Source organism: Colletes gigas, unplaced genomic scaffold (genome assembly GCF_013123115.1).
Source record: "Colletes gigas isolate AHSC1104 unplaced genomic scaffold, ASM1312311v1 Colletes_gigas_Sc00047, whole genome shotgun sequence".
NCBI classification, from domain to species: domain Eukaryota; kingdom Metazoa; phylum Arthropoda; class Insecta; order Hymenoptera; family Colletidae; genus Colletes; species Colletes gigas.
The window spans coordinates 74,059-88,196 of record NW_025106676.1 but is presented as its reverse complement, the minus strand read 5'-3'; the positions used below and the strand labels follow the sequence as shown (position 1 = coordinate 88,196).

Genomic DNA, 14,138 nt, shown 5'->3' with positions numbered 1-14,138 from the left:
GATTAAATCTCTAAATATTTGCGTAACGTACCGTTGGAATTTCAGTGGTCCGCCCTTTAAGCCAAATGGCATCTTCGTGCATTCGTACTGTCCCAGTGGCGTAACGAACGACGTATACTTGATTGAATTTTCGTGCATTTTAATATGAAAAAATCCGTCCTTTAAATCTAATGATGTGAAATATTTTTTCCCTTGCAATAAATCTAACTGATCTTCTATCAGTGGCAATGGAAAATTGTCCCGCTTAGTTACTTTGTTTAATTTTCTAAAATCGATACACATTCGCAATTCTCCGTTTTTTTTCTTAGTTAAAACGATCGGTGACGCATATTCCGACGCGCTTTCTCTAATTGCACCTTTTTCCAATAGATCTTCAATAATTCCTTTTAATTTCGATTTTTCTGCGTAAGATAACCTTCGCGGATTACAATAAAAAGGTTTATCGTCAGTCAACGATAATTCCATGGTGTTCTGGTTTTGCGGGATCTCGGGTCTAATTGGTTTTATGTAACATTCCTCGAAAATTTGGCGCGCTTGCTCGTGGACGGTGTGAGGGATGTTTTCGTTAATTATTAGCTGTGGCGTTGAACTATCTTTCACTACCCGTGATTCTATATTCATAATTTCAAAAACTTCCGGGTCTAGTTGTATTGACATTTTCGCGACCTTCATGAAATCCCTGCCCAACACTATCAAATTCCTCATTGTTCCTTCTTCTACTACCCGCAAATTTACATTATGTTTCATGCCATTGTGAGTAATAATCCCTTCGATCTACCCGATAATTTGCATTACGCTACCATTTATACCCGAGAATCCGTTACCGTTTGCAGTTCGACATACATAACTTCGCGGTACGCAACTCTCTTTTACAAAACTAATGGGACTGCCAGAGTCAATCAACGCATCTAAGAAAACGACTTACATTTTTCGGTAATTTCTAATGTTACCGTTGGGAAAAACTCGTCATCCACGTTCCTTGGAGTGGTGACGTAGCTGACGCTGTTCTGCGGGGCTCGGCAATTTTCGACCTTACGTCCTGGACTGCCGCACTTGTAGCAGGTACCTCGCTCGCGTTTTGGCTCTCTGCACTCCGTCGCGTAGTTCCCGCTGCCGTTGCAGTTGAAACACCTCACTCGCCGTAGCTCCCTCTGCTCGCGCCGATCCTTGCTGATTTTCTCCGTGGGTTGATTTGTCTCCTTTCTTCGAAAAAATTTTTGTTGCTGTCCGTCTTGCGATAGCGTTAGTTTCCCAAAGGCTCGTATCAGCTCATCGATGGTTTCAAAGCTTCGAACCTGCGCAAGGGACCTGATACCCTTGTCAGGGATACCTTCAATAACGTACTCGATAATTTCGTTGTCCGCTATCGGTACCCGATTTCCTAATAGTATTTTTTCATGCACGTAATCAATGAATGATTCCTCTGCCTTCCAGATTCTCTGCTCGAATTCATGCCGCATTGAGAGGACACTAAGTTTTTGTTCGAACATACCGCACAGTCCCCTCAACACCTCGTCGCAAGTCATGTCGACACAGTCAGGCTTCGAATAGTACCACTTGAGAGCTTTTCCTGTCAGTTTGTGGCAGACGAGAGCCTTCGCTGCTTGGTCGTCGAGACTGTTCGCGTCAACCAGCCTCTGCACTTGTCTTACCCAAACTCCAACTTTGCAGTTACTGCCATCGAAATTCCCAATCATCTCCTTGACGTTGCACCAGTTGGTTTCACGCGCACGCATCGGACTGTCGCGCGAGTTGGGGGTCAGACGGACTGCTTCTAGCTCTCTTCTTAACAGTTGGATCTCCCGTTGCGCTAACTCTCGTTCCCGATGCAGCAGCTCTAATTCTGTAAGGGGTCTGCTCCGGGGTGCCTCCTGTAAACTCGTGTTCTGCAGCACCTCCGCATCCATTGTCCAGTTCTCCTGAATTACAGCGGAATCCGTGGTAAGCTGCAATGTTTCCCTCGGAATCCCTGCTTCTAATAGCCGGTTGACTAATGTCAATTTCGTTCCACCCGTTGATAATTGCTGCTTCTCGCACAATTCTTTTAGCGCTGCCAGCGTAAGACTACTCATCGTTGCACCTTTCAAAAGTTTCACTAATTCCGCGGCTTATTCGCGTATCTGAATACTAATTATCTACGAACTTATTCGTTTATTCGGATTTCCTAATTCGCAAACTGATTCGCGTACTTATCCGTTCACCCGCGAGCTTATTCACGAGCTTATCCCACTTCTGATTTTGTAGGATGGTTAAGCGGAAAAACAATCTAATGTTTGTAAAAAGACTTTATTTACGTCAGTTGTCTCCAAGGAGTCCGGGCTAAGACTGGACTTTGCCTTCACTCGGATCTCCCTAAAATACCCATTCACACACACACTCATACATACACAACCTGGCCCCGGAGGCACGTGTTCGGTGACACGTGTACAGTAGCGGTACCGATTGTTGGCACCGCTACCGACAATCGGCACCGCTGCCGACAATCGGTACCGCTACTGTACACGTGTCACCGAACACGTGCCTCCGGGGCCAGGTTGTGTATGTATGAGTGTGTGTGAATGGGTATTTTAGGGAGATCCGAGTGAAGGCAAAGTCCAGTCTTAGCCCGGACTCCTTGGAGACAACTGACGTAAATAAAGTCTTTTTACAAACATTAGATTGTTTTTCCGCTTAACCCCCCATTTCCGGTTCTTACACTATTTACGGGACACCCTGTATAACAAATACATCCACAAACCCCGGAATTAATCGCTCTTTAATAGCCCGCAAACAAAAATCACAAAGAAACTTTTTTTTTTCTTGCCTACAAGGTAGAATGGCCCCTTATAATATTCGAGAGCGATGTTTATCTCTCTGTTGCGGTGGAAATTGTTACGATCGAGCGAATCGATAACAAGGAATATTAGTTATTATGATACGCATACGTTTTGATCGACGGTATAATATCGACATTAATCGATCGCACATGATCGGCAAATCAGTGCGGTACCCGGCCATTCGGCCGAACTAATTTCACTGGTGCAATTAGCTTCGTTTATCGGTCCGTGTCACGTTCGTCGTGAGCTGGCCGTGGCAACGCAGCAATCTTCCTGCTGCGCTGCACTACGCTGGAGCAAACAATTAACGTTGTTCCGGTTACTTTGGCGTGATTACAGCAATTTTCACGTAATATCCAGCCCGTTTACCAGGACTCATAGCTCCGGTATAATTTCACACCAGCAGCGTCTCCAAAACTATTTCTCATTCTAGACTCGGTCTATATTTTTTCAATAATTTATTCTTCACTTTATCATTTGTATCCTTCCTATCGTGTTAACCCCTTGACGTACTATTTAATTCCAAATAATTTTTCAAACGTATATCATTTAATTTTGTTTAAATTTATTCGTACTAAGAATGATCACAAAAAGAATTCATTTGTTTTATGAATACCTCGTGAATGTAAATATGTGTTCGGTCACCCTTGGGAAAAATTGTAACGGGAGATTCTAGTGGCCAAAATAGGACGAAAATCAAGAATACCAATTTGTTGATGGAGGCTTTGTTAAAAAGTTACTAACGTTTAAAGTTCCACCCGTACTGAGTTTCTTTCTCCAAAGTGCGTAGGATTTCGGAGCTATGTGTATTCACCAAAAATGATTGTAATTGACCTCCGCAACCAAAAATAATTTTTTTAAAAAGATTTGAAATTTTTTTTTCGCCGAAAAATGTAGGTATGTACCTACCCCGCGTCGATTTTTCTTACAAATTCGTTTTTCATGTTTAATCAACTTGTTTGACGCTGTACGGAAAAGTTGTCTAATACTTTTTTGTAGGTATACATGAGCTCTACTTTGGACAAAAATTTCAATGAAATATATTCACTATTGTAGGAGTTATGGCTATTTAAAAATTGGACCATTTTTATGATGTTTTAGTCAGTTTTCGTGGTGAAGGAGCAACTTTAGCCTGGTGATTGTAAAACTTGACATCAAGAACTTGCAACAATTCAGACTCGTCATTGTATAACAAAGGGTTAAAAGAATGAGAGCGATACGAAAGCAACGCTTCGAACGTTCATCGTCACCGTTTCTCATTGCCTCTGGCGAAACTCATCGTTAATAAAATGTAAGTTTCGAACGAATATAACTGGACAGGGCGAATAATTTAATCTAACGAGCATAGCTGAAAAAGGAAAACTGAAAACGAAACGTGTATCCGTTTTTAAAGCTTCGCTCGATCAATGAATAATTTATCGGACGATACAAACGACATTTTATTGCTCCCGTTATTATTCTATTCCCGGAGAACAAAGACGGCGAGCGTCGCGCTGAATTTCGGAGAGTGGAAAAGCTTTGTGCGACCGTGGAATGTGTGAAGAAAACCGGAGGTAGTTTATTATGTGTCAGAAAAGGTAAGAGAGAAATCAACAAACAACAGCGAAAATTCCTTTAATCTTGATCGATTAAAAAGATATCGTAGCACGTTGTACGAGCTTTTAATTCGCGTTCTAATTTAGAAGGGTATGATAGATTGCATGCAGCGTCCAACTATTTCCCACATGGTCTTGGTAACATAACATAAACAACGAAGACAACCGTTTAGCACGATCGTATAAATTACGAGGAAAAAAAATTACGCGCGTAGAAACAACTCTGAATGGAGAAAGTTCGCGTATCGGGCTGAAAAATGGAATTCAACTTCCCCCAGATTGTACTTTAATTAAAGTTCGAGGGTAATTTAACTTTTTCCTTGACTGCGCCTCCGGAGTATCCGCAACTTCCTAATTCAAACTTTCCAGCGCGAGAGCATACTGTTTCTATTAATTACCCACGTAGTATTTCCGAACAGTCGCGTTCAAGGTTAAACCGGTCAATGTTTACTATGGAAATCGAAACCAAAGCTCCGACAGCGACGATAAAACCGTTCACCAAAAAATTCCGTTCGCGCGGATGCCTTTATTTAATATCGAGTCGTTCCGCGAACAGTGTCAACGATGCGTAATTCGCAAATGCGACACACACAAGTTCTCGGGTAAATCGCGACAAACTTCAGGAAGCGAGCCCCGAAGCGCATGGCACGAAATATTCAAATCGCATTTCGTTCTGAAAGGACGCTAATTTTCCACGCTCGGATTCGCACGACGGTGGGAAAAGCGTTTAACGAAACAAACGGTGGAAATTGAAACGTAATGGGGAACAGAGGAGCGCAAGTTGTGAACAATTTACTCACATTTTTTACTCTTCTCAGCGACGACACCTCGCGATAACAAACCGACGAGGATGGCGAGTGCCAGACAAACAGTGGATTTCCTCGTCCCTGGCGCGGTCCAGCACCAGGGCGAACCTCGAGACATCACGGACATACCTGACACTTTCTCTCAACGAGACACCATACCGGCTTCCGCGGCAGTCCCGTGCCTAACTACCGTGAACATAACTTCGTGCACAGAGTCACACGCGGAGAACGGATCCGTCCGATCGGTTCTCGTTTCGAGCGCGATCCAACCACGATGGAAACCGGCGGACGCGACGCAACGCGACGCGTCGCGACGTTGTAAACGGGACAGGCGCGCGCGATGGACCGACACCACGACACGACTCGATTCTCGTCGACGAGCTACCGAACCCGGTGCTCGTCACACGGACGCACGTACGCTATTGACATCGGGGAATACTCATCGGATACTCGACTCACAGTAGCGGCTAGGTCGTCACGATCACCGACCTAGGTGTTCGCGCACCCTCATGCGCGCTATCGATCCGACAAACCCCGCCAAACCCCACGTCGCGACGCGACGTCGCGTACACTCGCCGGCCATCCCCGCCGTCTCGTGCCGCGGACGCCATCTTTGCTCGCGCATGCGCACTCGACGCCCGGAATCTGATCCCTACGAAGCGATTTCTTCCACGGTTGTTCGAAACTTCCTCGATCTTTCCGACTTTCGTGCGATCTCCGGACCCCTTATCTTCGAATCTCGCTTTCCGGCTACGTGGCTTTCTTTCGATTCATCGATCACCCACGTCGACCGCGACCCCTATTATACGTACCGCGCAATCACGTCCCAGTGGATACAGTTTTCTCTTTTGGTGTTGATTTACTGTAGTAGTCTTTGTTCCGGGAAAGTCAGGAATGAAGCACTAATGTAATAATAGGTGGATATATATGTATATATTTAGATTAGAAAAACACAGTAAGTATAAACGTAAAGGGTAGATGTACTAAGCTGGCCCCACGGCCGTAACATAAATGCATAAAATACGTGTTCGCACACCGAACGTTACCATGCGACTCTCCTAATATCTTCGTTGTCCGTATGCGTTTGTTTTCTCCGACGTTGCCGGCGTCTCGCTACGCTCGTCGGTCGAACGCAGCAAACTCGCCGACGATTCCCCGATACATTGTATACATATACTACAGTTCGGCCACCCTGACCAAAGATTGCCCTCAATCGTCATGGCACAAACTAATCAAATTAACGCATAGCACAAGTAAACCATAGAATATACTAAATACAATATTTTTTATGAAACGCATATTACAATCTAAAACAAACAATATGAATTACCAAACATTCACAATGCGACGCATCAAGTAAACTAAACACAAAATATAACCGGTAAGACAGAAGAAAGTATAAGAAACAGATTGTTTAATTGTTTTCATTATCCAAATTCACCCATTTTCGCATATTTTCTGGGGAAGATATACCTTCAAACGGGAGTTGGGTTACTTGATGCCCCTCCGGGTCACTAATAACATATCGATTTTTGTCAAGCACCTTCTTGACGACATACGGACCTTTAAATCTTGGCAACAACTTTTTGTTAACTCCCGTCGTAACCTCTATGTTTTTTACAACTACATAATCACCTACACTGTACTGTACTGGTAATTTGTGTCGTTTGTCATAATATTTTTTATTATATTCGTTGGTTGCACGAATTTTCGCGACGGCATTCTCTCTTATCGTAGATAGTTCCTGATCATCAACATCCCGTTCGTTTAGCACCCTACGCAAATCATCACACACAGTACCTACTTGATTGATTCCAAATAATAATCGACTCGGCGTGTCTCCCGTAGAACGATTTACCGTATTATTAACTGCATATTCCACCTCTGCTAATACTCGATTCCATGTACCGGCACTAGGACTTAATTTCGCTAACATCGGTGTAAGAGAACGATTTATTCTTTCGATTTGACCGTTTGCGTGTGGTGTTGCGGTCGCAATTAACACCTGCTGTATGTTCAATTCCGATAAAAATTCCTTAAATTTATTCGAGGTAAATGCGCTGCCTCGATCCGAAACAATTTTGTACGGTTTACTATAGACGGAAAAATAAGTTCGTAAATGCCGTATTACTTCGTCCGCATTGGTACTGACGGTCGGGTAAAATTTCACAAATTTCGTAAATGCGTCAATCACTTCGAAAATATACTTATAACGGTGATTTGTTCGTTCCAACGGACCGTAGTGATCAATGTGCACGGAGTAAAATGGTACTGAATTTTTATCCGGACATTCTAATATGCCTTCTACCCGGTTCGCATTGGCCGAATACGTGATACATTTCAAACAATTCGCAATCCATTTTTGGATCTTCTGCCTCTTCTGCGGAAACCAATAAATTCGCGAAATATACTCGAGGGTCTTATCTACCCCTTGATGACCTATTTCTTCGTGATTTTTCCTAACTATATTTTCCTCCATTGAAGATGGAACACAAAATAAACGTTTGTTATTAACCTTCCGGTAAACCAATCCATTGCTCAATTCGTAAAATTTATTTTCGGAATTTTGCAATTCCTCTCGCAATACTTTTAACCGTGGATCTTGATCCTGTAAAATAGAAAGGTTCTGTTCGAAACTATTTTCCGTGATAATCAACACACTAAATTCGCGACTAAGTGCGTCCGCATGTACTAGTTTATCCCCCGTTCGGTGTTCCAAAGTATATTGATAATTTCGTAAAATTAATGACCATCGCAAAATTCGTGGGTTTATTTCCTTTCGCTCCAAAGTTAATTTCAGGCTGTTACAATCCGTCACAATTTTGAACGGTATTCCTTGCAAATAAATTCTAAAACGTTCCAGCGCGTAAACTATTGCTAATGCTTCTAATTCGAAGCTGTGATATCTGCTCTCTGCTTGAGTAGTTCTTTTACTAAAATAACAGATAGGGTGGAATTTACCATCTGTTTGTTTTTGCAATAGGACCGATCCAAATCCGTGTGAACTCGCATCGCAATGCAACTCAGTCTCTGCGTGTACCGAGTAAATAGCTAACACGGGTTCCGACATTAATATTCTTTTCAGATTTTCAAAACAATTTAGCAACTCATCGTCCCATCGAAAACTGACTTTGGATTTTAACAAGTCATACAGCGGTTTTGCTATTACTGCAAAATTTTTTATGAATTTCCTAAAATACGAAACTAAACCCAACCAGCTCTGCAGTTCGCGGTAATTTCTGGGGATAGGATAATCATACACAGCCTTTAGATTCTCTTCACTCGGTCTAATGCCTTGCGAGTCTATACGATAACCTAGATAGACTACTTCCGTAAGTAGAAAAGCGCATTTGGCTAATTTTAAATCTAAACAATTTCTAACTATTACCTTAAAAACTTCTGCAAGTATCTCTAAATTTTCACAAGGGGTTTCGGTGGCAATTAAAATATCATCTAGATATATCAAAATTTTTTGTTGATTTAATAATTGTTGGAATGCGTTATTAATAAATCTCATAAAAAATGATGGGCCGTTTGATAACCCAAAAGGCATACGTAGGTATTCAAATTGACCCATAAAACATGTAAATGCCGTGTATTTAATTGAGTTCTCTTTCATAAAAACGTGATGAAATGCATCCTTCAAATCTAACCGGGTAAAGTACGATTTGTTCCGCAATTGATCAATTTGATCCTCTATCCTAGGAATAGGGAAATTATCTCGCAATGTTAATTTGTTTAGATCTCTGTAATCCACCGCCATCCTATACTGTCCATTTTTCTTCCTTATCAACACAATCGGGCTACAATAATGCGATGAGCTTGGACGGATAATCTCTCGACTTAATAGATCCTGAATTATTGCTGTCACTGCACTCTTTTCGCAGTACGATAAACGTCGCGGATTGTAGTAAAAGGGTTGATGATTCGGTTTCAAAATTAATTCCATTTCTAATTTTGTATCTGGAAGTTCGGGTCTATCCGGTTTCACGTAATGCTCGTTAACAATTTGGCCTACTTTTTCCTGCCACTCGTATTCTAAATTCGGATTAACTATTAAATTGTCCAGAATATCGTTATTTATTTTATCATCTATCACATCTATCTTCATTATTTCCGCAATCGAGCTCGGGCGAATAATAACCGATTTCCCGATCGTAACATCTAAGTTGTCATTATTAATAAAATCACGACCTAATAAGCAATCACAACTAAGCGTTCGATCCGGAATCACGTAAAAATCGAGTATTGCTTCGCAACCCGAAACTAATGTTTTTTCCCTCAACTGGCCCAATATTTCTATCGCGCTTCTGTTCACTCCTTCGAATCGCATCGTACGATCGTAATTATTTAATTGAACATTCGCGGGAACTAATCTCCGACTTAAAAATGATACCGGACTTCCGGTATCGATAACTGCTTCGATCTTACCTAGATCTGAAATTAATTCGACGGTGTAACATGGACTTATCTCGCTTGCCCTTAAATTAACCAGGTGCGTATTCATCTCGCTCTTCCTCGCTCCTCTCCCTTCCCTCAACGCTTCCGATCGCCGCGGACAAGACTGCTTCTGATGCTCGACCGATCCACAGATGTAGCACGATCCTGGGCTTCTTTTTGGCTTCGGACAGGCGTTGGCCAAATGTCCCACGTCGTTGCAGTTAAAGCATCGAGGTGGTGGTCTGACGTATCCTGATGTCGTATGCGTCTTCCCCGTTCCGTTGCTCGTGCTCGCTGCACCGGTCGTCGGCGTCACAGGTGCTTTCTTCACCCCCGGTCGACTTACGTTCCGCACTCGTTCATAAATTTTTAATTTATCCTTAAGTTCATTCAGATGCTTGGCTTCGTAAAGATGAACTTTTCCCATTGGCTCGTCTGGAATCCCGTCCACAATGTACTGTATTAGCGATTCGGATTCAATCGATCCTTGTACCGCAATTTCCTTCATTTTTAAAAAATATTCGTGCACCGATTCGTCCCGCTGCATTTTCCTGGTGCGCAACTTTTCGTGTAATTCTGCACTGTTTACCCGCGTAGCAAATTCCTCTAGTAACCGACTTTTAAATCGTGCCCACGATGAAAGTCCCTTCTCACCTTGCACGAATAATCTCGCCAATCCCTTCAAACATTTTCTCGCGAACAGAGTTTTTTGCAGGTCGGACCATGCGAATGACGTCGCATTTTCCTCAAATTCTTCCATCCACCTCTCCACGGGATATCCATCGGTTCCGTTAAACGGTCGTATCGAGTCTTCCACATCTCGAAAATTTAACGCAAATCTAGGTGTATCATCACGGCTTCTGGCAGGCATTTCCACCACCTCGTCTTCCGATTCCTCTTCTGAAAGGGTCATCGCTGCGTTAGCTTCCTTCAACAACGTTAAATCGGACAGATGCTTGCAAACCCGTTGTCCAATTTCTTCTTTTTGTCCCTCAGAGTCGATGTTCAATATACCGGCGATCCCGATCAACTCGCTCAAACTAAATGCATCCACCACCGACGCAACCTTGTATCCAAGCTCAGTCGCACTTTCGAACGTAAAACCCGTAAAATGCCTTAGCCGCTTGCGGTTGTTTCGGTCGCCCTCTTCATCGAAAACGAGCCTGTGCAGAGCGCGAATCGACTGAGCCGCAACCCTTCCCAGGTTTACGTGTATCCTCGGAATATCTTTCAAAGACACCATAGTCAATATTCCCGTTCCACCAAATTTAACAAAACTAACACAAATGTTCAGGTTGTTTTATCCCACTTCTGAAGCTGTAGTAGTCTTTGTTCCGGGAAAGTCAGGAATGAAGCACTAATGTAATAATAGGTGGATATATATGTATATATTTAGATTAGAAAAACACAGTAAGTATAAACGTAAAGGGTAGATGTACTAAGCTGGCCCCACGGCCGTAACATAAATGCATAAAATACGTGTTCGCACACCGAACGTTACCATGCGACTCTCCTAATATCTTCGTTGTCCGTATGCGTTTGTTTTCTCCGACGTTGCCGGCGTCTCGCTACGCTCGTCGGTCGAACGCAGCAAACTCGCCGACGATTCCCCGATACATTGTATACATATACTACATTACGTACGATTTCATTACAAATTATTTTTAGTATACCGTATAACTTTTCTTTCAATTTATTCCTACAAGGAAGAATAGATTTGTTTTACAAATACGTTCCAGTGGATACAGTTTTCCCTTTTGGTGTTGATTTACGTCCGATTTGATTACAAATTATTTTTCGAACGTACAGGTAACCCTTCTATAATACGGTAGATAGGTTCCTAGAAAATACTGTGTTGTGTGAAACCGTGTTATATGAGACCCAGAGCCAGTATAAAAAAGGGAGTTACGTTCCAAAAACTTTGTAAAAACAAATATTCTTTTTTAATTCTACATAAGCAACTTAATTTTTATGAAAAATATAAATGTGTTACGTGCGGGGTAGGGGAGGATGATGGTAGGTGGTCGTGAGCGATTGCTCGTACCTCGGCGTAACGCTTAAACACCTTCGATATGTATAACATAAAACAAAAAAAAAACAAGAAATATTATTCTAATTTAACGCAACCTTAATTTAATAAACTATAATTTGTTTATATTTTTTCATGTAAAGTCACTATAGTTCATTATTCCTTCATGTCGTTATGTTAAGGTAATTTAGTTTTTAAATATATTAAGCAAAAATCATGTTATTCAGTGCTGTAGGAGTACAGTGTTGTACAAAAGTTTTCGCAATTTTCTTATCGTGTTAAAGCGAAACCGTGTTGTAGGAGGGCTCTCGCAATTTATGAATCATGTTATAAGATGCCGTGTTGTAGGAGAGCTACCTGTATACCGTTAAATTTTTTTTTTAATTTATTCGCACAAGTAAGAATAGATTTGTTTTACGAATATCTCGTGAATGTAAAAATGTGTTGATTTCGATACACAGGGTTTTACCAGAGCAGAGGGTGATTCTACGTGCGAAAATAAGTAAAAGGAACAACGTTTTTTCGTTCGAAGCTTCGTTTACGAGAATCATTTTCGTTTACACTTTCACTGTTCATTGTCTTTTCTAATGTTTATATTCTGTCTTCAGCAGCATAACTACCGGCTACTGTTATTGTTTGTTTATATCAGTCGAATTGTAACAATGTATCGCTACAGCAACCGTGAATACGCTGACATGGTGAAAGCATTAGGAGCTTGAAATGGGAGTGCAACAGAAGGAGCTACAGTGAGTCACGAAATTATTGACACACGCAAGAAACGATAGGGATATGAAGGATAAAAGAAATAATAAAAGTATATTTTAGTCTTTTTGCAGAAGTGCATTTGTTAGAGGTTGCAGACTTTGATATAGAAAAATCATTTACAGTAAAGGAATTTAAAATATGCTATCAAAGATTCATAAAAATCACGTTCGCTCATTTTTGTAACACACTAAATAGCAGAACGTGCAATATTGCATGTTCTACGTCTTCATTTTTTCTATAAAGAGATTTTAACCATTAAGTGGATTATTGCGGCCCTTTGCAAGTTTAAACTAATAAGTATTTAATATATGTAAATGTAATTATTTGAAAATTTATCTAATGCTCTATTAGTTCATTATTCTTTAACTGCTTTAAAGAAAAGTTGAGTAACGTTTACCAATCTGGTAATAATCAACATTAAGTAAAATAATTCAGTCGAGATTGAGAATTTACTTAAGGGTTAAATTATATTGTTAAGAGTAAATAAATTTTTATTTTATCGTATAAAAACTAAACAGTTCAAGTTTGTCATCCAATTTCATAGAGTAACGAACGTAATCATACTCCTATTTCCTTTCGTTTACTTTACTTTGGTACCATATTTTTAATATACTTATATGTATTCTTAAAGACTAGCGAAAGAAATAAAATTGTACCAGGGGAAAAGTTTACCGTGCTCGATTTCCATAACAATTTTGCTGGGAAAAATAATGCGTACATTTTATTTTCTTATATAAGATGCCGAGTTTCACGGTTGAGTGTCGATTTACATCAACGAATAGTATCCCGTGTTTTCTTTATACCTAACCGCAAAATGCACCTACGCGGTTTTACACGACGCTGCATGAATCAGAGTCGGTTTAATTCGCGTTATCGTTTACGCGATAATTGCTATCATACGCACAGTAAGGTCTGCCAATCATAATTTCATAGACGAGTCACTTATGTATACACGGTAGTATAAAATAAAATACTTAATATTGCAAACGGATAAGTCGAATAAGAATAACAGAATAAAAAATTTGAATCGACCATTGGATAAATGAGTATTTACGTTCGAATAAGGTATACAAGAATCGATTTTTTTTTCTATCGCGTGAAGGAGTATCTGTGAACAGTGTCGAGGATTCTAATATTGAAAAACACCCGTTATTTCTAACTGCAGCGACCTTATCGATAACGTTATCGCTGATGCACCTCGTTTTTATCCCGTGCCAAGGCCTTTTGACGTCACATTCATAAATATTCGTCCTAAAATGTGGAATAAATTCGAGCTTTTAACGCGGTGACGTTTCTAACGGAATGTGTCGACCTTTGACCTAAAAATTCCATGAGAAAAAATGAAAATCAGCATGTAGTCTCGAATACCCGTCTTTATCCATATGCTGGATTTACGGTGGTGAATCGTACCCCTAGACCACAGGCTGACTACTAGAAAACTGCAAAATCTAAAAGACAATCTACCTCGGACGCGTTATCGTCCGCAGTTCTGTGCAATGGCTCGTCTAAGCCGCTATCCTATCCCATCTTCCGTGTCCGTCGTCCATACCTCACGAAAATTTCGTTCGGTGTACGGTGCTAATTTAATTTAATTTGCATAATATCATTTTGCTCCTCGTTCGACGAAAATGCACACGTTTTATTTATTAAACATACCAGTTTCTCTTTCAACAATCGACAAAATACA

The 14,138-nt window shown here is 41.0% G+C and overlaps 1 protein-coding gene across 1 annotated transcript in view; it reads right to left on the bottom strand.

The window, feature by feature from the left end:
- Positions 1-5,390, bottom strand: part of LOC122403232 — a 317,776-nt gene extending 312,386 nt beyond the window's left edge. The window contains exon 1 of the mRNA XM_043406617.1: positions 5,212-5,390. Within this exon, the coding sequence (XP_043262552.1) occupies positions 5,212-5,344 (133 nt within the window). The 5' untranslated portion in view covers positions 5,345-5,390. The remainder of the gene's footprint in view (positions 1-5,211) is intronic.
- Between the last annotated feature and the right edge of the window lie 8,748 nt (positions 5,391-14,138).